At 45.3% G+C, this 24,615-nt stretch overlaps 1 protein-coding gene across 5 annotated transcripts in view; it reads left to right on the forward strand.

Moving 5' to 3' along the window:
- Positions 1 to 24,615, forward strand: part of CRK (CRK proto-oncogene, adaptor protein) — a 58,668-nt gene that overhangs the window by 728 nt on the left and 33,325 nt on the right. For 4 of the 5 annotated variants that reach the window (XR_003996894.1, XM_030536356.1, XM_030536359.1 and 1 more), the window contains exon 1: positions 3 to 359. The exons of the other annotated variant lie outside the window; for it this stretch is intronic. Coding sequence is in view for 3 of the 4 variants with exons in the window: in XM_030536356.1 (XP_030392216.1) it covers positions 116 to 359 (244 nt within the window). In the remaining variant the exon portion in view is untranslated. Of the gene's footprint in view, positions 1 to 2; positions 360 to 24,615 lie in introns of those variants that run through there. 5 annotated transcript variants of the gene reach the window in all.

Consider the following 24,615-nt stretch of genomic DNA (forward strand, 5'->3'; position numbering starts at 1 on the left):
GTGAGGTCAGCACAGAGGCCGCCATTTTGGGTGGCGGGGTTGGGATCGGAGTGGGGGCGTTGGGTGGTTGTGGCCCGCAGGGGGAGTTAGTGCCGCCCACGGGGTAGCGGCCCCCATGGCCGGGCAGTTCGACTCCGAGGACCGGGCGAGCTGGTACTGGGGGAGGCTGAGCAGGGCCGAGGCGGTGTCGCTACTGCAGGGGCAGCGCCACGGGACCTTCCTAGTGAGGGACTCGGGCACCATCCCCGGGGACTTTGTGCTGTCGGTGTCCGAGAGCTCCCGGGTCTCGCACTACATCGTGAACAGCCTGGGGCCGGCGGGAGGCCGAAGACTTGGCGGCGAGGGCCCTGGGGCCCCAGGTGAGTGAGCGGAGCCGGGCCGGGCCGGGCCGGGCTAGGGAGAGGGGCTGCTTTGATTGTCTGACTCGGGGGTTGTTGCTGCTGCCTGGGCCTATATCCGACTTTGTTTTGCGCTGGGGAAAGCGCGGCCTCAGTTTCTCCCGAAACAGCGGGCAGCTCGCGGGCACGAGCCAAAAAGCCACATTGCCCCTACCCCCGCCCACTCCACATTGGTTTTCAGTCCCCTGAGGCCCGGCTGTGCCGTTCGTGTTTGTCTTTTGGTTCCGCGCTAGGAACCGCTAATTTTGGGGTCCTTCGTTACTGGGGCTCGGCTCCACGACTCCCATCCCCTGACACATGACCTGCAGTATTCCTACGTTAAAATGGGGTTGGACGTTATTTGGAGGATTAAAATAGTGCATATATGGACACTGACCAAGGTGGGGAGCGTCTCGACTTCCATCCTGAAGTCATTCCAGCTCAGATTTCCCATCATTATGTATAAGCCAGGTATGGAAGAGTAAACTGCCACCACCTATTCAGAGGAAGTTAAAAATTGATTGTTATTTTACGCTTTGGATTTGCACGAAACAGTTGAGGACAATTGGCATATTAGAGACTTGGAGGATTTGAAAAATGACATTTTAAAATTCTCTCTTGAATGAGGGAAAACCCAAGATTTCCATTATTTAATTTCAAAACTCAAATGACTGATGAGTCTGAAAACAAAATATGTTAATTTAGTAACTTAAGTGCTCCCACTGTTTAAATAAATGAGTAATTTCTCTTAAGTGAGATGTTAAAAGTCTATGCTAAGCGCAAATACCCTTATTTTATCCTTTCATACTTGGAGAATATGTAAATGTTATGAATTCTAGAATGGATTAAAATCTGCTATATGAAAATATAAATGTCAAACTGTATTTTAATACAGTTAAACAATGTCAGACATCTAGAATCAAAGGACATTGGTCATACTTACAGGATAGAGGACTGTATCCAAAAGCAGTGCTTCTGAATTTAAGAGTCATGATGAGCATGACTTCCCAATGCAGCACAGTTGCTAAGAGGGATAATGTGATCCTTGGATGTATAAATGGAAATATTGAGCAATACGATATTACTTTTGTATGGAGCATCACTGAAACCATTAATAGAATGTATCTAGTTCTGGTGGCCACACTCCAAAAAGGATATTCAAAATATCCCAATTTTTTGACTGTTTCTAACTTTTCAAGTCTGGAAAACATGAAATCCAGCAAGAGACTTCAAAAGTCTCTAAATTAATTTTAAGAAAGAGAAGGTTACAAGGTGAATTGAACCTGGTATTTAAGTACCTTTGGAAGCAAGATAATCATTCATTTTTTCCAGAGCAGTGTGTCCATGTGGGGGAGTTACATTAGCATAGATCATGGTGGGCAAACTTTTTGGCCCAAGGACCACATCTGGGTGGGGAAATTGCATGCAGGGCCATGAATGTAGGTCAGGGGTGTGGGAGGGGGTGCAGTGTGCCAGAAGGGGCTCAGTGCAAGGGTTTGGGGCAGAGGAGGGCTGTGGGGTGTACAAGGGAGCTCAGGGAAGGGCGTTGGGGTGTGGAGTACCAGAGGGGGCTCAGGTCAGGGGTGCAGGGGAGAGTGCGGGAGGGGGCTCAGGGCAGGAGGTTGGGGTGCAGAAGGTGTGTGAGGTGCAGCAGGGGGCTCAGAGCAGGGGGTTGGGGTACAGGAAGGGTGTGGGATGTGGCAGGGGACGTGGCAAGGGGTTGGGGTGCAGGAGGGGGTGGCATGGTGCTCATGGCAGGGAGTTGGGGTTCAGGAGGGGTTCGGGGTGTGGGCTCTGGCCCGGCACTGCTTACCTGGAGTGGCTCTGGGGTGGCAGTGGTGTGCACCAGGGCCAGGACAGGTTCCCTGCCTGCCTTGGCCCCGCTCCGCTGTCAGAAGCTGCCGGCACCATGTCCCTGTGGCCCCTTGAGGGGTAGGGGGGCAAAGAGCTCTGCATGCTTCCCTCACCTGTGGGTACCCCCCCCCCCCCGAAGCTCCCATTGGACGTGGTTCCCCATTCCTGGCCAAAGGGAGCTACGGGGGGGGCAGCACACGGAGCCCTCTGTCCGTCGTCTATATGTGTCCTCCCCTCACCCCCGCCCCCCGGGCCTGTAGGGACGTAGTGCCGGCTGCTTCCAGGAGTACTGTGGGGCCATAGTTTGTCTATCCCTGGCTTAGATCTAGCGGAATGTTTCCCCATATAGACACATCCAAAGGCATAACAAGTGCTAGCGGCTGAAAGTTAGTCAAATTAAACTGGAAATAATGTGCAATTTTTTGTATGCGCGGATAGTTAACTTTGGGAACAATGTAACAAAGGATGTGGTGGATTCTCCGTAACTTGATAGTGTTCAGTCAAGATTGGAAGATGTCAAGTCTAAAAGATGTGCCCTAATTTGAATACAAGTTTTGGATTTGTTTCAGGAATTAATGAGTGAAACGTTATGGTTGGTGTTATGTAGGACAGAATAGATTATCATAATGGTCCGTTCTGGTGTTACTCATCAGTGTGGGAAGCAAACGTACCCATTTCACAAAGATTCTCTCTGTCTCTAAAGAGGCAGAGTAAGATAGGGTACAGAGTATATAGGGTGGGATTCTCCAGTGTGTCCAAGTGATTTAGGCACATTGATGCCAATGTGTGCTCCCAAATCACTTAGGTGTTTTTGAAAATCCAGACCATAATTTCAGGAATCAAGTAACCTTTACATAGAGGGATCCATGCACAACACTGCCTGGAACTTATGACGTATTACACATGTGAGCAATTTCTTTTGACTCGATGACACTACGTACATTTGTAGGAATTTGCAAGATTGGAGTCTTGGAGGTCAGAGACTTATGTCTACATCATAGTCAGAGGTATGATCGCAGTACATTTAGTCATAAATGATCTAGCTCTGATCTGTGTCTACATGTACTGCAGTCACACCTCTGACTGTTGTGTAGACATATTCTAAGTCTTTCCTCTCTCCTGCAAATTCTTGTGTAATTAGAACACTGTTCAGGAGTATTAATCTCTTCTGAGTAAGAAAATAGGTTTATGCTACCAATATTTCTGATCCTTTTCTTTTTAGCTGTAATGGTTCTGATGTTGCAATAGCTGTACTTCTAACAGAATAGTAGAGATCTTTTTTAGCAAACATTACATGCTTGGATGTCTTTGAAAAGTGGAGAGAATATTTTTATATCAATAGATCCAAATGTCTTAAAGCACATTATTTTGTTTGCCTTGACTTAAGACCTATCTAAAACAGGCCTGGAGAACAAAAACCTGATTTGTTGGAGTCACTGGGATCAGAAGGGTCATGTGTTGAGATAGAGCAAATGGTATTGCAAAAACTAGTAAAGAACTCATTACTTGTTCCGGCCTATAATATGAGAACAAGGGACATGTTCTATGAAATTGAAAAGGGTCCCTAGGAAATATTTTTCCTGTGTTCCTAAGTTGCAGTGTCACATTTCAAAGACAATTGAATAAGCTCTATACCAGGCCTGTTCATTTGTGCAGTTCTGTTAATAGGGAAGAAGAGATTCTGTGCCCTAAAGATTTGATATACCCTTACAGTTCTAGCTTGCAAAGCTATAAGTATTTACTAGTGGTCATATAATTATCCAGTGATTATCTGTATGCCCATTTGAAGCATTCCTGTTTCTTTTAATTTGTTGTAAACTTACTGTCCCTTAGTTTAATTGAATGTATCCTTCTTTTGTATGTAAGATTGCATGAGTTTGCTTTGTTCGAGCTCCTGGCACCCATAGGGAAGTGTTGTAGAAGGAAATAGAGAAGAAGCACGTGGAAGAGTAGAAGGAAGCAAAATATACCTACAGTAAACCCTTATATGACGCGCGTTTATTCAGCGTGTTTTTGATATAACACGTTTTTCATGTAGTGACCCATTTTTATGTTGTGCGCCCTATTTTTATATAGCGATGCTCCCATGTACCTGTCCACTCAGGTCAGGTGAGAAAACCATCAACTCCACTCCCTCCTCGGTCCAGCTATACCCACGGCCTTTGTGTTGTATATGCTGCGTTTTACCAAATTTTTGGATATTATATCACGACCACCTTTATCATTTGCATTCATCATGCCACCTAAGAGGAGTAGCAGTCCTAAAGAAAGTGAGGAGAAGAGAACAAGAAGAAACAGGAAACAATGAGTTTAGCTAAGAAAATAGAGATACTGGACAAGCTCTGTGCTGGTGCCTGAGTTAATGCGGTTGGTCACGAGTATGGTGTGAATTAATCTACTATTCGCACCATTAGGAAAGGCGAAGGTGGCATTAGAACACATGTTATGGCTTTAGGTAATGCTATTCTTATCAAGAGGATGACGAGGGCAGATGTTCAGCTAAATAAAACAGACTTTGTTGAACACATGGATTGAAGATCTGACTCAGAAACGAGCACCACTCTGTGGGACAGTCATTCATGAGAAGGCATGGAAATTGTGTGCAGCCATGTGTGATAAGGAAGGTGAACCATTCAAAGGAATGTCATTTAGTAGTGGCTGGCTTGATAATTTTTAGGAAGTGCTTTAACATCCATAATGTGATGTTTACGGGGGAATCTGCATCTGCTGACCACCAAGCAGCGGAACTCTTCCCTGCTGAGTTAGCAAAAATTATTGAAGACCATTACTATAAGCCCCAGCAGGTTTTTAAATGCTGATGAAACAAGGTTGTTCTGGAAACAAATGCCATCCTACATCACCCAGAAGGAGGATTCAGCACCAGGATTTAAAGCTGATCAGTGCCAGTGCATCAGGGGATTGTAAGTGTAAAGCAATCAGGGTGGATTTGAGCTAAATCACAAGTCAGGAAGACTCAATTTAATCATGGATTTCTACATAAAAGTGCATTCTTGTTGGTTGTTATAACCTTAGTACATATTCTTCACAACTCAGAGATAGATATAGGTTTCATTTTTAGAAGGTACACACTATACATTTTTTAAGTGATTTATTTTGAAAACTTTTCAGATTAGTTTTACAGCTATATCAGAAAATGAGTGATTGTTTGGTTCTTTCATTTACCAAAGGTAATTGAAGCAGATAGTTCACCTCCCACTGACTTCATAAATATCTCCAATTCAACAGGTTAATCATTAATATTTGGAAGATTTTCTTGCCATGCTGTATTAGGAGGAGAATATCACCAGACAGACATTTTAATTGTTTTATTTAACTAAAACAATGTTACGTATTCTAGATTTTTTTCTTCAACAGCAAACATATAATATTTTAACAAAACAAGCATATGAATTTTTGAATGTAGTTAAACATTCAAGTTTTTTTAAAATCAGGTTTGTTTTTGTTAAAATTGTTTTTAACTAAAATAGTTAAATGAAATATTAAAGAACACCAAAAACACCAAAAGTTAAATTGCCTGTCAGCCAAGTCAACATGAGAAACTTAAAATACTGGCTTCTGCAACTAACTCAGTTGTCTTTACCTTCATATCATACAGGAAGATCTGGATGACCTTGTAAACTGGAGTAATAGTAATAGGATGAAATTTAATAGTGAGAAGTGCAAGGTCATGCATTTAGGGATTAATAACAAGAACTATTGTTCTAAGCTGGGGAGGCATCAGTTGACTGTAACAGAGGAGGAGAAGGACCTCGGACTATTGGTTGATCACAGGATGACTGAGCCACCAGTGTGGTATGTCTGTGAAAAAACAGTCTTGAGATGCATCAGGGGAGGTGTTCCCATTAGAGAGAAGGAGGTGTTAGTCTGTTGTACAAGGCACTGGTGAGACCTCAGCTGGAATACTGTGTGCAGTTCTGGTCTCCCATGTTTAAGGAGAATGAATTCAAACTGGAACAGGTTCAGAGAAGGACTACTAGGATGATCCGACAAATGGAAAACCTGTCATATGAAAGGAGACTCAAAGAGCTTGGCTTGTTTAGCCTAACCAAAAGAAAGCTGAGAGGAGATATGATTGCTCTTTATAAATATAGTAGAGGGCTAAATATCAGGGATGGAGAGGAATTATTTAAGCTCTGTACCAGTGTGGACACAAAAACAAATGGATATAAACTGGCCATCAGGAAGTTTAGACTTGAAATTGGATGAAGGTTTCTAACTATCAGAGGAATGAAGTTCTGGAACAGCCTTCCAAGTGGAGTAGTTGGGGCAAAATACATATCTGGCTTCAAGACTAAGCTTGATAAGTTTATGGAGGGGATGGTATGATGGAATAGCCTAATTTTGGCAATTAATTCGTTTTTGACTAGCAGTAAATATGCACAATGGCTTGTGAGGGGATGTTAGATGGGATGGGATCTGAGTTACTAGAATTCTTTTCTGCGTGTCTGGCTGGTGAGTCTTGCCCATATGCTCAGGGTTTAACTGATTGCCATATTTGTGGTCAGGAAGGAATTTTCCTCTAGGGCAGATTGGCAGAAGCCCTGGGGGGCTTTCGCCTTCCTCTGCAGGATGGGGCACGGGTCACTTGCTTGAAGATTCTGTGCACCTTAAAGTCTTTAAACTATGATTTGAGGACTTCAGTGGCTCAGACACAGGTTTGATACAGGAGTGGGTGGGTGAGATTCTGTGGCCTGCATTGTGCAGAAGGTCAGACTAGATGATCATAATGGTCACTTCTGATCTTAAAGTCTATGATTCTGTGATTCGTTTTCCTGTTCATAATCTGGCAAAGAAAAACAAGCTTTCCTGCTTTTTCAGGTCCCAAACGATTTCTCAATTTGGAATGAATTAGTCCAAAGGAAGAAAATATTATTTCTACACCAGCAGAAGAAGCTACTTCTGTTAAAAGTGAGATGATCACTTCCGCAGTCTGACTCCACATGCTGAAGTGACTTCCGCCAGTTCGCTGGTTTGACTTTCTTAAAAACATCATCAGCAAACATATTTCTTGAATGGTACTTATCCCCAAACTGAGTCCTTCTTAGGCCTGCTGCCATTATAGGTTTTCCCTTCTAGTGAGAGGATGGTATGGTTGTTCTCAAATCAATGAAAGCTACACTCAGAAAGATCTCAAGACTTCTGAAATATGCTGCTCAAACACTTTCACTTTTGTTTCTACTGCCTGTCCCTCCCTTCTCACATTTATCTCCAGACTACTTCTCCTGGTCCAGATCTGTTCCACCCTCAACAATCTTCTGTTCATTGAACTTTTTGAAACTTTGCACTTTTAGAGAGAGGTAAGGGTTTGATTCTGTGTACATAAATTTGCAGAGGGACGATAGGGTTGAGGTTTGTTATTTCTCACCTCTATTATTTATTTAAAAATATTTTTGCTGTTAACAAGCATGTTATCTCTGGAGATGCAAACTCACAGTTTGAGAACTGCAAAACTAACTGGGTTCCCTAATCCATGAACTATTGGACCTCCTTTACAAAACTTTTCTTAAACATTACATGAATATATTGTCTCATACTATAGAATTAGAATTTATAATCCCTATTCCATGATGAGAGATCTTTGAGCTATAATGTGTCTTAATAAAACTATCTTTAGATAGGTTTTTTCCTCAAAAAGCATTTTATCAAAAAATCTGATTTAAATTAAAAAATAATTGATTTTTATCTACCGTGAAACCAATGCTTGTTTACTGTGCTGAGAACCCTGTGCCTTGAAAGGCAGGCGGAAGTCTCTCTTGTTGGTTTGGTGTTTTAACAAAAAAGCCTGGGCAAGATCTAAACTGTTTACAGAATGGTTTACTTTATGCCTATGGTAGAACTTTATTTAAAGTCACAAAACCAGCTTTTGAGATTTTTGTTGTTGTTGGACAGTGCCCCATGTCACTCTGCTGAAGCTCTACAGGGTGCAAATGAAAATGTCAGGGTTGTTTTCCTTCCACCAAACACCACCTCATTGTTGCAGCCCTTAGATCAAGGCGTAATCAAGACATTTAAATGTTATGCAAGGTGGACTGTCAAGAAGATGCTAGAGGCATTGGAGGAAAACTCAGAAATGGGCATACCAGACTTCTGGCGTTCATATAACATCACACACACAATTGAAGGGATCTAGGAGTCCTAGGATGAGGTCACTGTTCCTACCATCAATGCCTGTTTGAACAAGTTGTGGCCATCAGTGGTGAATAATTTCACTGGCTTCCCTACAGTACAAAAGGAGGTAAGGGAGATAATGCAGATGGCAGGAATGTTGGGGGTGAGGGATTCTCAGTTCTGGAGGAAAGTAAAGTGGAAGAATTGTTAAACTAACACCAGGAGGAGCTAACTGAGGAGGAGTTAGTGGAGATGCATGAGGCCACGGACAATGAAAGTGAAGACGAGCAAAAGGAACAAAAACTCACAGCAGGGTATTTAAGGTAAAATTTACAAATCATAGGAAAAGTTGTAAGTAATTTGATAAAGATCCAAATACAAACAAGAGCCTAACATGCAAATGGCCCTGTCATGAGCTGTACCAAGTCAGTGTTGAGTCAGGCAAAGCGGAGTCTCATCACTGACTATATCGTGCCCTCTACACACCAGTCAACAAACACATCAACTTCAGCATCCCAATCATCAGCTGAGCAGGAACCAGAAAATACCACTACTGCAGCATCCTCACCACCGTAACAACATTCCCCAGCCATCGCCTAATCATTGTCTTCAGTAAGTCACCAATTCATAGTTTTAGGGTAATAAATTAAAAAAAAAAAATCAGCTTTGTCATGCCTGGGAACATAAGCCTATTTTTCCCATTTATTTTTCAGTTTATATAACACACAGTTTTCTAGGAATGTAACTACTGTGTTATATAAGGGCCTACTGTATATGATTTGATTGCAATGCATATTCTTGTGGAACACTCAGATTCTAGGCAGGCGAGGGTTACAAGTCCTGCAGGAGGAAAGTGTCTTTCATCACTCTCAATTATCCCTTTTGGATGATAGCAAGGTGGCTGTTGGAACATGAAAGGAACTGAAAACAGCCTTCTTTGCCTGAGGCAAGTTCACTAGAATGTGGTGGCATTTTTGGAATGGGACAGGAAGTGAAACTAAAAAATTGGGGTCCCAAAAGGACTTTCCTTTCCGGCTCAAAAAATGCTTATCAATGTAGATGAAGGGATGGAAGCAATGGGACAGAGATTCTAGAAGAAATATTCTGAACTTCAGGAAATAGAGAGATAAAGTATATGCCGGCACAACCTTAACTCTCCTTCCTTGCAGCTGGCAAGAGCCACTGGGAATCATCTGCATGCACTCCTGCTGCATTTACTGTAATAGTTATAGCTGTAGTGAGTAGTGGAAGGATTAGTTGGAGCAGCTTGGCAGAGCTGTGATTGTGATATGAGGCAATATGGAGGGAAAATGTACTTCTCTTGGAGGGGGGCATCTCCCCACCTCTGTATGTGTGATCAAAAGAAAGAGGTGGAAGAGAGAATCAGTAGGCCTCATTTTAGTGCTGCGTTATGTAAGTTGTGTCAGCAGTGAGGCACAGGGCTAGTCCTGTCACGGTGGTGGTCAGCAATTAAGTGGGAAATGTGTAGCCCGTGGATTTCAAGAAGGATACGTGGAAGTATAGCATTAGATGGCATTGTGGTCCCCCCGGATCCTGGCTTCCCCACGTGGGGCTGGGAGAGTTGCTCAGAGCCCATAGAGGGACAGTCTTCAGTTCCTGACACAAGGACAAAACTAACTTGGCAAGCTGATCAATTAATATCTGTTGACCAGCTATTTGAACACCATCAAGTGGTCCAGCAAGAATGCCCTAATGTAAGTGGAGGCCGACTGTTTTGATTGCATCATGGTGCATTCTTTCATTATTTAGAACTTAATTTTATTCTGTGGTGTTTTTTTTTTGGGGGGGGGAGTTAAAATAACTCACTTAAGTAACTTTTTGGTTGTAATTAGGAATAAATATCATGGAGACCATGAAGTCTTACACACTTTTTTTTAACTGTCCTAATAAATTAGTGCTTTAAATATTGACCTGTGTTTGACCAGTCAATTGACCAATTACTTTTGGACCTGTAAAATGACCAAACCTAGCACAAGAGGCAAGGAGAGGGGCTCACCCCTCTGCCTCCCCGAAGGGCAAGGACCCTGCAGACCGTACATGAAGGGGGAGAATGTGGGGCTGCCACATGCCCTGTACCCTAATTCTTCCTATTCACACTGCCACCCATCTCCATGTCACCTTTTTCACTCCCCTGATTTGAGCCCTCAACCCCTTTCCCAGGCCTACTACCCATACTGTTTATCTCCCTCTCCTCACTGCAACCTCAAATCCCTGCTCCTTATTCTCAACACTCTGCAGCCCCCTAATCCCCCTTGCAGCACACATTTGCACGTGTATTTATTTTCTTTTAAAAAATTATAGTAGAGCACCAACTCCACTATAGTTAAGATGAAGACCAAGCAGTCTGTTTAAGACTAGACCCTTCTAAATGCTCTAAAATCCACACACTTTCTCAGATTGCTTTGAAATTTTGTCTGCCTCATGGGGGCATGGAGCTTGGTCGGTGAACCAAATTTGGGGCCATTTGAACAAGTGGTTCCTGAGATTCAGCCCCCGGGGGAAAAAACAGCTGCTCTTAAAGCTGACATGTTTGGCAGTGAGTTTTGTGCATAGCTAGAGCTTAAACCAGGGCTGAGACTATTATACCAGGGTCTCAAATGCTTGGAGGTTACCCCAACAGAATACATGCCACCCACTAGCCTTCTGGGGGAAATCAAATTATGTTATTAGCCAAAGAGTAGTTCTTCAGTGAGGCACATCAGCATTTGAAGTGTGTGGCATTGCATCAAACAGATTCCACTGAGCATGTGTGGGCAGACAAGGTTTTTAGCCTTGAAAGTTTCACACCAGCTGGATGGCTTGAGAATAAGCAGTAGTCCTTTGACCCAGACCCAGCCAGCCACTGTCTGTTGGAGTCTCACTGCAGGCAAAAGTCTGGAAACGCTCAGAGGGCATATTGCTTGAATCTGTCTCTTGGTTGGAGGGGGTGGGGTATTTTTGGTGGCAGTAATCAAAGTATGTATATATTTTTAAATTATATATGCAAATAGTTACTGGCAGGGGAGTGACATTTTAAAGAGTGGAGAACTGGGCGGAATAGAGGTGAAAGGGGTTTAGCACTACATAAAGGGGACAGGGATTTTGGGGATGAGTGTAGGGGAGATGAGTAGAGTTCAGGGGCTCAGGTGATAGGGAGGGAGAGAGAGACACACACAGAGAGAAGGGAGCATATGGGGATGAGCACCAGGGAGATTGCAGGGCGAACAGAGTCAGGAACTCCTGTCAGCCCCACCTTCTCACTTTCTGTGTGTGTGCCAGGACTTGGGGGGCGTGGAGGGGGAAGAGAGGGAGGTTGAGCTCTTCACCCTACACGTGTGTGTGTGTGTGCGTGCGCACCAGGATATGGGGACCTGCTGCCCCTCGGGGGGGGGGGGGGGGCTGATCCTCTATCTGCCCCTTCCCTGCCCTTCTGGGGGTGTCTGAGCCCTTCTCCCTGCTCCCCAAGTGATCCAGGATCTGGGGAAGCCCTCTCCTTCTGGGTGCGGAGCTAAGAACTGGAATACTAGGTGCATGGGCCAAAAACAGACTGCTGGCACTGAGGAAAGAATGAACACGCTTGATGCATATCTGGGAATGAGAACACCCACTGAGATTAATGGAATAGTTCACATATCTCATGGGGTGTTTTCTCAAGTCTTGTCTACATTTGAAACACTACAGTGACACAGCTGCACTTCAGTGTAGATGCTACCTACACCAGTGCAAGGGATTTTCCTGCTAGTATATGTAATCCGCCTCTCCAAGAGGCAGTAGCTAGGTGGATGGACGAAATCTTCCACTGACCCAGGGATATCTACACTGGGGGTTAGAGCCACTTAACTACGTTGCTCAGGGTTGTGGATTTTTCATACCCCTGAGCAACATAGTAGGTTGACTTAAGTTTTTGATGCAGACCAGGTCTCATTCAACTGAGACTATCACATTAAGATGAATTGGCTATGTCAGATGTCTCTGAGCCTCCAATGCCTTTAGGATTATCCTGTGGTGGAGATATGCAGATAGAAAAGCAGTCACTGATTACTAAAAAACTCACTCTTACCACTCTGTTATAATATTTATGAAATTAAAGAACAGCATTTCTAAATGTTCCAAAATGTGCATGTGAGCTGATCGCTCTTGACATCTGCTGTGCTTTTTGGGATGTAGGGTAGACTTAGTGATCCAAATTTGGGGTCATTTGTGCAATGTTCCTTAAACAAAGGCCTTCCCCCACAACTTTTTTTGTGTACACCAAGCTTCTAAAACACTGATAGGTTAATGGGATGGAAAGGGAAGGGTGAACTGGAAACAGTGGCGGGGGGCTATATGTTGTGGGGGAGTAGTAGGTGGGGGACAGAGACACACCATTTTTTTTTCTCCTATGCTTAAAGTTACTATAACCACCGCATAATAAAAATGTCAAGTTCTTGGGACATGGATAATGTGACGGAGTCCCTGGGCGATGCTCTGGAACTGCTCCCCACAAGTCCAGTCAGGACTTTGGGGAGCCGCCTCTTCTTTGGAGCAGACTTTTTCAGGGCAAGAAGCTCACACGTCTTCACCTCCTAGGTCTCTTCTTGGAGCATTCAGCATCCTCTGCCCCTCCATGCGCTTCCCACAGCAAGCCTGCCCCAGTGGGGTTCTGGGGAAGCCACAGGGTCCTGCACCCCCACTTTGCAGTCAGACGTGACTCTCAGCCAGCCAGTAAAACCGAGGTTTATTAGATGACAGGAACGATCTAAAACAGAGCTTGTAGGTACCGCGAACTGGACCCCTCGGCCGGGTCCACTCTAGGGGGGCAGTGAGCCAGACTCCCACGTCTACACTTCACTCCTCGTCCCCAGCCAGCTCCAGACTGAAAGCCCCTCCAGCCCCTCCTCCTCTACTGAGTTCCTTTCCTGGGCCAGGAGGTCACCTGACCTCTTTGTTCTCCCACACCTTTCGCATCCTCTTGCGGGGGGGGGGGGGAGGACTGGCCATCAGCTGACAGGCAACAGAGGTTCAGCCAGGGACTGAGGCCCCCACACAGTATTCAGAGAAAAGAACAATCCCACTTCCTCACAGATGTTTGAGTTTTTGCTTACTGGTTTCATTAGCAACTACTCACTACAGACATTTGAAAGCATGACTGTTATCCTCATTCTACTACAGAAAAATTGCAGAGGTGTAGGGGGGCTCTTATTAATCACATGGCATTTGTGTAATCTAGTGAAAAGAATAGTGGTCTGGGACTCAGAAACCTGAGCTGTATTCCTAGTTCTGCCACTGGCTTGTTGGGTGATTTTGGCCAAGTCACTTCATCCGGCTTGGTGTTTGTTTCCCCATCTCTGCAATCTCTTTGAGATTTATTGATAAAAAATGGTTTATAAGAGCTCAGTGCTCTCATTACTTGTCCACAGGAATATATCAGAGAACTGCACACCTACATGAAAACTAAAAGTGTCTAAATGATCGCTGTCATTCTCCTCCCCTCCCCCCATTAAGGATATTTAAATGGCAAACTTCATTAACACAGATTTATGGTTGTTTGGCAGTACCGTGTGCCCTTTCAGAACATCATGTTCAGCAAAACTCAAACTTGTGAAAACAAATAAAGAGTTAAAGTACATGCCCATACACCTTTGTCCTGTGCTGAACAGGCGCTCCCCATACTCATATACAGAAAGAACACTATGTCTACTAAATCTTACAGTTCTTTCAACCCCTTCATCCTTATACACACACTAACCTTTCATTAAACCCACACACCATACTCATCTCCCACTGAACTGCTGACAAATCCCCATGGCAAAGCAAGAAGATTTCTGTGCCCCACTGCTGACACAACCTACAGAATACAGTGTTGAAATGAAGGATACTGGATCTCTCAATGTACACATGCACCTCTTTCCTTCGATCACACACACTGGGGTCAGGGAGAGAAGCTTTCTCTCGCACATTTAGGGTATGGCTACACTTGCAGTCATACAGCGCTGCTGCGGGAGCACTCCTGTGGCAGCGCTTTGAAGTGCGAGTGTGGTCACAGCGCTAGCGCTGGGAGAGAGCTCTCCCAACACTGCAGGTACTCCACCTCCCCGTGGGGTTTAGCATGCAGCACTGGGAGCGCGCTTTGCAGCGCTGTAACTTGCTGCGCTCAGGGGTGTGTTTTTTCACACCCCTGAGCGAGAAAGTTGCAGCGCTGTAAAGTGCTAGTGTAGCCAAGGCCTCAGAGGGTCACCAGCTCTTCCAAGCCACTCCAGCTAATTCTTCCACCATTCAATACTGCTATATCTAACACAGTGAATGCAGCTGGAGTTTGTGCAGAAAATTCCCATTGGTTCTTTCCAGGTCGACAGAGTTATGGTTGTATGGGGTGTACATTAACTCTTAACTGTATTTCTTAGTTTTCACTAGTTTGGGTTTTGCTGAATTCTACATTCTGGAGGGCATGAGCTATTGCTTGACAGACTTAACTCTGCATTGGCAAAGCTGTTAGGTTGGTGGGTGGTTGTTTTTTTTTGGTTATTTAATAGTTTTAGCATCTTCTGAATTATCTGCTGTATTCAAACTACATTTCCTTAAAATAACCCCCTGGCCGGCAGATATTAACAACATACCTACAGACCTTTTTGAGATTTCTGCTCTAGGTCAGATTTGAACTGAGACTAATCGGGTGTGGGGCAGGTTCACTGGCTGCTGTTTGTTCCTTTGAGCCATTGAGCTGCAGATAAAATTGGCAGACTAGAAAGCCTCTTGATTACTCTGTCTGTATATGTACAATATAGTCCATTGGATGCATGAGGCTATAGGAAAATTAGGATTGTACCTATTTAGAGAGATGAACTCTTTTCTTGAATATTTTAAATTTTGTTCTCACAGAGGGGTAGTGAGTGCCATGCTCTAGCTGGAGTAAGGGTGGAGTGATTGAGACCATTGTGCCAGGAGCAGAGCCCTGGCTTGATCCTCAACTCTGGGGAAAAAAAAAAGTGGTAGAATCTGTCAACCTTGAGGAAAAGCTGGTTTGGGTTTTTATTTGGTTTTTTTTTTTTTTTTTGGCCCTCCTTTCCTGCCTCGCTCCCTTGGGTACGCAGGACCTCTTGCTCATATGACCTTGAGTTTGAATCAGTAACCCTATCCCATGCTCCCATGAGGCACACCAAATTTCAAGGCAGTCCAAGCAATCAAAACCTGTCATTCTTTAAACAAAAATATATTGTTAATCTTATCTATAGCAGAGTTGGCCCTTCTGTAATAAGAGAATGACATGAAATCTAAAGAGACTGAGAATGGGCTGCTTTAAGGGTGGTTATGCCTTCTGACTACGCTCTGAAAATGATGTAGAATGGTAAGTACTTTACCCCAGAATGGGTTTCTAGATTTAGGAAGTGTTACCAAATAAATAAATAAATCTTCCAACATTGCTCCTGTGAGTAATTATCTCCATTTTACAGATGGGGAAACTGACTCAGAAGTGATTTGTTCATTGTCAGAAAGAGAATTTGTCTCAACCTGAGAAATGAGTTGAAGGGTCTCTGGCTCTGACTTGTGCTGAGATTACTAGAACATCTCGCCCACATAATCTCTCATCCCTTTAACAAAAAATATAAATTGTTAAATTCTAGATCATTTTTTGTCTTCAGCCCATGCCTCCACTTCCTGATCAAAGGGAAAGAATTGGATTGCTGCTCTGACCTCATGAACAGGACAGAGGCCAAGTTGAGACACCGTAACTAGTTAAGAAAAAAATCAGCCTTTTATATGTCTTGACCAAATGAGTCAGCTGAAGGAGTTGCGGGACAGTGCTGCTGATTAGGGTGTGAGAGGAGGAAGCTAGAGAACTACTCTTTCCCTAAAAGCAGCAGAGAGTCCTGTGGCACTCTTTCCCTAGTAGCACTGGATTGGAGGTGGTGGAGGAAGGTGAGAGAGTCATTCTCTGGGTAGCCTCATGCTGGAACTTTACCCAAGAGCTATCTCCTTTGGCAGCAAGCTTACCTTGGTAGCTTGACACCCGATCCTCCACATTATTCCCTCCCTGAGTATTGTTCCACCAGAAGATGAGGGCAGTGTGCTACTGGAACTGACTTCTGCAGGAACAGACCCAGAAGATAATTGTTTTACCTCTGCAAACAAATGTTTCCTTTGGTGTTCTTGTTCCTTGTGATAATATCAGACTACCTCACACATCAATTAATCCTCAGTACAACCTCTGTGAGGTATTTAAGTGTAGTAAACACTTTAAAAGTTTAATAGGTTTTTAAGGCCAGAGAGGGACTATATGTTAATCTAATCTTACTTCCTGTATCAAATGGGCCATAGAACTTGACCTAATAATACCTATTAGTGAAGAGAATTATTCTTCCCTGGCATGTAAGTAAACTCTGTCAAGCTCAATAACTTGTGGTTGAACTAGAGGATTCCTATTCTTTGATAAGCTAAATAGCCTGAACTGCTTAAGTTTTTCATTGCAAAGAGTGTTTTCCAGAGTCACTTTTTTTTGTTGTTTTTGGTAGCTCTCCTCTGATCTTTCTCCAGTTTTTTGACATAATTTTGAAAGTACATGTGCTAGAAAAGGATACAATATTCTGGTAGGTTTTTCAGTAGTGTTGTATACTAAGGTATTATCACTTCTCTTCTAATTGTCCAAAGATCATGTTAGACCCGTATTTTACTGGGAGCTAATGTTTTCTTGGTTATCTAAAATAACCTTTATATCCTCCTAGGGTTTGTCTTCACATCAACAGTTTTCTTGAGTTAGTACTATTTGAGTTATTGCAGACACGCTTCAAAACAGTACTGGAGTTACACAGAGTGATTATTTAGCAGCACAGTTGTTGGATTAGCGGCTGATGAATTGTTGTAACTGAGGCTGTTGCATCCCCACTGCATTACTAGTTCCAGCATCAGCATCACCAGAGCATTAACACATCCCCAAAGGCTTTCTAGCTGGAGTTTAAAGCACCACTTAACAACGCGAGTTAGAAATTTTTTTGTGTGGACAGGAGTTAGGGGTAACACTAGATTTATAATTTGAGCTAACTGCTGTGAAGACACGCCCTTAGAATCACTGCTCTCCAGGATACAGTTCTTCCACCTTCTACTCCTGCACTGATTTCAGGGGGGCCACTCATGGAATTAGGTGTTACTCAGTGTGAGAGAGGGCGGGTCTACACTACAAAGTTAAGTCAATGTAAGCAGCCTAGTGTCAACCTACCAGTCCATGTGTCTATGCTTAAATTTGTTTCCTGCAAAGTATATGCCCCAATACAGCGATGCAGTAAAACCGCCTCCCTGAACAGTATTAAGCCATGGTTGACATACTGTGGTTGATGTACTGCAAGTGTAAACTGTCCTCTAGCAACTGTCCCACGATGCCTGACACTGACCCCCTCTGGTCACAGTTGTGAACTCCACTGCCCAGGAGATACAGAGAATGGAAGCCACCTGGCATATTTTTTAAATTCATTTTCCTGATTGCCCAGCTTGGCAAACACACCTTGCAGCCCTCCCTTGTTGTGTGCCGCTGCCCAACTGACCACACTGGCTACATGCTCCAGATGTGTTCCTGCCTGAAGTAGACAGGAGGTATTGGATCTTTTTGGCCAGTGGGGAGAAGAGGCTGTGCAGGCACAGCTATGGAGCAGATGTAGAAATGTGGACATCTATGAGCAGATTGCATGTGGGATGCAAGAGAAGGGGTACAGCAGTGTCACGTGAAAGCCAAGAAACTGCAGCAGGCATATCAGAAGGTCAGGAAGGCCTACAGTTGATTTGGTGCCAAGGTGCAGATCTGCCGCTTATACAATGAGCTTCATGTGAGACTTGGTGGAGACCTCATCAGCACACTGCAGAGCACCGTGGATACCTTGGTGGAACCAGAGAGACAGACCCCTGCTGTGAACAGTGAGGAGGATGAGGGACATGTATCCTGAAGGTTGAGCTAAGCCTCAAGCCAGGATCTGTAGGAGACTCGACTGCAGTCTAGTCAGTCCCAGCAGCTGTGCACAGGTGAGTCAAATGCAGGGGAAGGAACCTCAGGTAAGTGTGTGAATGCATTTCCAATTACAATATTTAAATATACAAATGGTGCCCCATCCCAACTTACCAGGACCCAAGTAGTGACATTTAATTAATTTACTCATACTGGAAGTGGTAACTGTCCAAAAAAAAGAAAGGTAGAGTTATCTGCTGTTTATTGCCCCATAGATTTAACAGGGGGTGGCATGTGGAGCAGTTTATGTAAACAGACGTTCCTGGAATTCTCCAGAGAGATTTCAATTAAACTTTTGTAGGGGTACTCAGCAATCCTGTCCTGAAGGTTTCTAGGGATGTCAGCCTTATTTCTTCCTCTGTGGTAAGATAGTATCAGAGGGGTAGCCATGTTAGTCTGGATCTGTAAAAAGCAACAGAGAGTCCTGTGGCACCTTATACACTAACAGATGTATTGGAGCATAAGCTTTCGTGGGTGAATACTGTGACAAAGTTCCTCCTCTACCTGGGTGGGTCCTGTGCTTATTTGGCAGATTTGCTCACCTCAGTGATCTTCCCCACAGTCCAGGTCAACTTCTCCTGTGTCTGATCAGGAGTGGGGAGGTTTGGGGGGAACCCGGGCCCGCCCTCTACTCTGGGTTCCAGCCCAGGGCCCTGTGAATCACAGCTGTCTACAGTGCCTCCTGTAACAGCTGCATGACAGCTACAACTCCCTGGGCTACTTCCCCATGGCCTCCTCCAAACACCTTCTTTATCTTCACCACAGGACCTTCCTCCTGGCGTCTGATAACGCTTGTACTCCTTAGTCCTCCAGCAACACACCCTCTCACTCTCAGCTCCTTACGCCTCTTGCTCCCAGCTCCTCACACACACTTCCTCTCCTCTGGCTCCTTCCTCCCTGACTGGAGTGAGCTCCTTTTTAAACCCAGGTGCCCTGATTAGCCTGCCTTGATTGGCTGCAGGTGTTCTAGTCAGCCTATCTGCCTTAATTGGTTCTAGCAGGTTCCTGATTATTCTAGTGCAGCCCCAGCTGTGGTCACTCAGGGAACAGAAAACTACTCATCCAGTGACCAGTATATTTGCCCTCTAACAGACTCCTGTACCCCACTGGCCTGGATCTGTCCAATACCCACTTCGTCAGACACATGTAATGGAAATTTCCAGAGGCAAGTATAAATATGCAGGCCAGAATCAGTCTGGAGATAACGAGGTTAGTTCAATCAGGGAGGATGAAGCCCTCTTCTAGCAGTTGAGGTGTGAACACCAAGGGAGGAGAAAAACTGCTTCTGTAGCTGGCTAGCCATTCACAGTCTTTGTTTAATCCTGAGCTGATGGTGTCAAATTTGCAAATGAACTGAAGCTTAGCAGTTTCTCTTTGAAGTCTTGACCTGAAGTTTTTTTTGCTGTAGGATGGCTACCTTAAAATCTGTTGTTGTTTGGCCAGGAAGGTTCAAGTGTTCTCCTACAGGTTTTTGTATATTGCCATTCCTAATATCTGACTTGTGTCCATTTATACTTTTATGTAGGGACTGTCCAGTTTGGCCGCTGTACATAGTAGAGGGGTATTGCTGGCTCATGATGGCATATATAACATTGGTGAACGTGCAGGTGAATGAACCGGTGATGATGTAGCTGATCTGGTTAGGTCCTGTGATGGTGTCGCTGGTGTAGATATGTGAACAGAGTTGGCATCGAGGTTTGTTGCATGGATTGGTTCCTGAGTTAGAGTTGCTATGGTGCGGTGTGTGGTTGCTGGTGAGAATATGCTTAAGGTTGGCGGGTTGTCTGTGAGCGAGGACTGGCCTGCCTCCCAGGGTCTGTGAAAACGAGGGACCATTGTCCAGGATGGGTTGTAGATCACTGATGATGCGTTGGAGAGGTTTACGCTGAGGACTGTAGGTGATGGCCAGTGGAGTTCTGTTGGTTTCTTTCTTGGGTTTGTCTTCCAGCAGGAGGCTTCTGGGTACACATCTGGCTCTGTTGATTTGTTTCCTTATTTCCTCATGTGGGTATCATAGTTTTGAGAATGCTTGGAGAAGATCTTGTAGGTGTTGGTCTCTGTCTGAGGGGTTGGAGCAAATGCGGTTGTACCTCAGTGCTTGGCTATAGACAATGGATCACGTGGTGTGTCCGGGATGGAAGCTGGAGGCATGAAGGTAGGCATAGCAGTCGGTGGGGTTTTGGTATAGGGTGGTGTTAACATGACAGTCACTCATTTGTACTGTGGTGGGCTAGGAAGTGGACCTCCCGTGTAGATTGGTCCAGGCTGAGGTTGATGGTGGGGTGGAAGCTGTTGAAATTGTGGTGGAATTCTTCCAGAATCTCCTTCCCATGGGTCCAAATGATGAAGATGTCATCAATGTAGCATTAAGTAGAGAAAGGGCATGAGTGGACAAGAGCTGAGGAAGCGTTGTTCCAGGTCAGTCATAAAAATGTTGGCATATTGTGGGGCCATGCGGGTGCCTATAGCGATACCGCTGGTCTGGAGGTATATATTGTCACGAAATTTGAAATAATTGTACGTGAGGATAAAGTCACAGAGCTCAGCAACCAGTTATGCTGTGTCATCGTCAGGTATACTGTTCCTGACAGCTTGTATTCCATCTGTGTGTGGGATGTTTGTGTAGAGAGCCTCCATATCCATGGTGGCTAGGATGGTGTTTTCTGGAAGATCACCAATGCATTGTAGTTTTCTCCAGAAATCAGTGATATCACAGAGATAGCTGGGAGTGCTGGTGGCATAGGGTCTGAATAGAGAGTCCACATATCAGGATAGTCCTTCAGTGAGAGTGCCAATTCCAGAGATGATGGGGCGTCCAGGATTTCCAGGTTTGTGGATCTTGGGTAGTAGATAGAATAACCCTGGTTGGGGCTCTAAGGGTGTGTTGATTTGTTCCTGTGTTAGTGTAGGGAGTGTCCTGAGTAGATGGTGCATTTTCTTAGTATATTCCTCAGTGGGATCTGCGGAAAGTGGCCTGTAGAATTTGTTATTGGAGAGTTGTCTGGCAGCCTCCTTTTGGTAGTCAGACCTGTTCATGATGACAACAGCATCTCCTTTGTCAGCCTCTTTGATTATAATGTCAGAGTGGTTTCTGACGCTGTGGATGGCATTGCGTTCTGCATGTCTTAGATTATGAGGCAGGCATATGCATCTATGCTCCAATACATCTGTTAGTCTATAACAGGGGTAGGCAACCTATGGCACGCGTGCCGAAGATGGCAAGCGAACTGACTTCCAGTGGCACTCACGCTGCCTGGGTCCTGGCCACCAGTCTGGGGGGGCTCTGCATTTTAATTTAATTTTAAATTAAACTTCCTACACATTTTAAAAACCTTCTTTACTTTACGTACAACAATAGTTTAGTTATATATTATAGACTTCTAGAAAGATCTAAAAATATTAAAATGTATTACTGGCACACGAAACCTTAAATTAGAGTGAGTAAGTGAAGACTCGGCACACTTCTGAAAGGTTGCCCACCCCTGGTCTATAAGATGTCACAGGACTCCTTATGGTAAGATACTTTCCCATACCAGTCCGCGATGACTTTGGCAATCACCATTGCAGCAAAGGCTAGTGTATGTGGGGACAGGTGGCTTCAGTACACCAGCAGCAGCTGTGTTGTCTGTGCCTATGTTACCCTCAGGAGTGAGATATCAGCTAAAATTACCACTGTCTGTGGAAAATAGTGCCAGTGTTGAATGTCTTTTCCATGGACATAAGTGTAGGGCAACAGAAGCTGAAATTTTGTTTTGTACAACTGAATTCCCTTCCCCTCCAATGCCTCTGCTTGGGCATGCTCTCCATGGCTGGGGCTGGTGAGTGATGTTGTGCACAGGCATTCCCAGGCTGAAGTGTCAATAACCGTGTCTCGTTTAAAACTTTAGGGGAGCCAAGGGAAGGGAGTTATGAAACTTAACTTTCACTTTTCCTTGTGCTATACATAGAATACCTCTGTATTTTTTGTCTGTAGCTGCTGCTGTTGTGTTGAGAGGTTCCCCCCTACACACCCATGGAATGTCAGACCATGATAAGGAGGAGAAAGAAGAGGATATGTGCAGAGAGATCCTGCAAGCTAATGCTGCATTGGATCATAAAAAGAGGGCCTGGAGGGTGAATGTTGCAGACAGTATGGAGAGGGAAAGAGTGGATAGGAGAAGGAAATGTACCAGGACATAATGGGCCTTCTTCATCAGCAAACACAAATGCTGCAGACATAAGTTCCCTGTAAGCTGCGTGGCCATGCAGCAGCCTGTTTAGCGCTGCCCAGCTGACCTGCCACGGCCAGGGGAGGGGTGCACCATAGACGCTGACTTCCCTTGTAACCGCGGGGGGTACTCGACCCCCACTTCCGCCCTGGGCCCTGCCCCTAATCCATTCTTTCCCCCAAGTCCCCACCCCTGTCCCTCCTCTTCCCTCCTCCTCTTCCCTACCTCCTACTCTGAGAGTGCCCCGTCCCCGCTCTTCTCTCTGCCTCCTGGAGCTTCCTACATGCTGTGAAACAGCTGTCTGCAGGGGTGGGAGGTGCTGGGAGGGAGGAGTTGGTCAGCAGGGCTTCTGGCAGGAGAAAGGTGCTGGGGGGGTAGGTTGGCTGCTGGTGGGTGCTGCTGAGCAGCACCTGCTAATTTTCTCTGTGTCTCCCTCCCCCGATCTCAACTGAGCCATGGATCTGCCATAAGCAGGGCGCCCCTCCCCCAACTCAGCCCCAGCCCAGATCTGCCGGGGGAGGGGTGCCTATCCCACGGCCCCAGCCCCTGAGATGCTGCGGTGGGGAGAGGTGCCTCTCCCCTACCCGCCCCCCCACCGGCCCAGGAGCTGCTGTGGGGAGAGAGAGCTGGGGGGAGTCCTCTCTCCCTGCCATCGCCCCAGAACACCCTCCTGCACCCTAAACCCCTTATCCCTGGCCCCATCCTGGAGCCCTCACCCTATGCACCCCAACCCCCAGCCCTGAGCTCCTCAGCCCCACCCCAGAGCCCGCACCCCCAGCTGAAGTCTTCACCCCCCCCCCAACCCTCTGCTCCAGCCCTGAGCCCCACCTCAGAGCCTGTAGCCCCAGCTGGAGCCCTCACACCCCTGCACCCAGCCCTGCTCCACTCTGCTCCAGCCCTGAGCCTCCTCCCACACTCTGAACCCCTTGGCCCCACTCACATGAATTTTGTTATGTGCACCAATATGAAGGTGATGTGTCTCACATAACATTTATTCTGTACATGTGTGGGAAAAATTAGAGAGAACACTGCTGCAGACTCTTGTTGACTTAGAGGTTCAACAATCACGGGTTCACTTCCCTTTGCAGTCTGTGGAGAACTCCATTTTAGCACCTTTCTACACCTTCCCCCACCAACTTTCCACACAGCATCAGGGATGCATCCATATCCCCTACCACTCCACGATGGTGGTCAGTTAGGAGAACCATAGCTTCACATACACTGATGCATGAGAGTCGCTATTGTGGCATGTGTAGCCAAAATAAACTGAAAAGGACATGAATTTTCTGTCTCCTTGTTAAGTTTTGTTAATTTATTTCAGAAGTTTTTATTGTATTTGTTTTTTTAATTGTACCCTGGGTTTTTTTACACTGGTTTTGGTTCTCAATAAAAAACATTTTTTGGTAAATTAATGTTTATTACTTCACAACATATGCTGCAGAATGCCTAGCACTACTGAAAGCACTGACTACTTGTTGTATAGGTGGACAAAACTTATAGGATCAGTGACAAAACACAGTGTAATAATTGTAAATGTAGAAGCAGCACTGGAAAATTAATAGGCCCATTAACAAACAGTGTTATATTCATAAATGTACAACAAGCACCACACAATTCCTAATAGCCACCAGAACTCCAGGGCAGATAGAGCACATTCGCCCATATCATCTTACTGTGGCTAATTGTTAAATGTGCTCTTTCAAGGCCTCCCTCAGCTGCATATTTCCACAAGAAAACAGGAACCATGACTTGAGAGGGGGGAGAGAGAGGCTAAATTCTCTCTGTGGCCATGTCTACATCTAAAATTTTGCAGCGCTGGTTGTTACAGCTGTATTAGTACAGCTGTATAGGGCCAGCGCTGCAGAGTGGCCACACTTACAGCAACCAGCGCTGCAAGTGGTGTTAGATGTGGCCACACTGCAGTGCTGTTGGGCGGCTTCAAGGGGGGTTCCGGGACCGAGAGAGCAAACCGGGAACGCCGCGGTTTGCTCTCTCGGTCCCGGAGCCAGCCAGCAAACCGCAGGGAAGGAGACCTGCTTGCTCGGGGTTCCGGGACCGAGAGAGCAAACCGGGAACGCCG

The sequence above is a fragment of the Gopherus evgoodei genome, chromosome 17 (genome assembly GCF_007399415.2).
Source record: "Gopherus evgoodei ecotype Sinaloan lineage chromosome 17, rGopEvg1_v1.p, whole genome shotgun sequence".
In the NCBI taxonomy this organism is placed as follows: domain Eukaryota; kingdom Metazoa; phylum Chordata; order Testudines; family Testudinidae; genus Gopherus; species Gopherus evgoodei.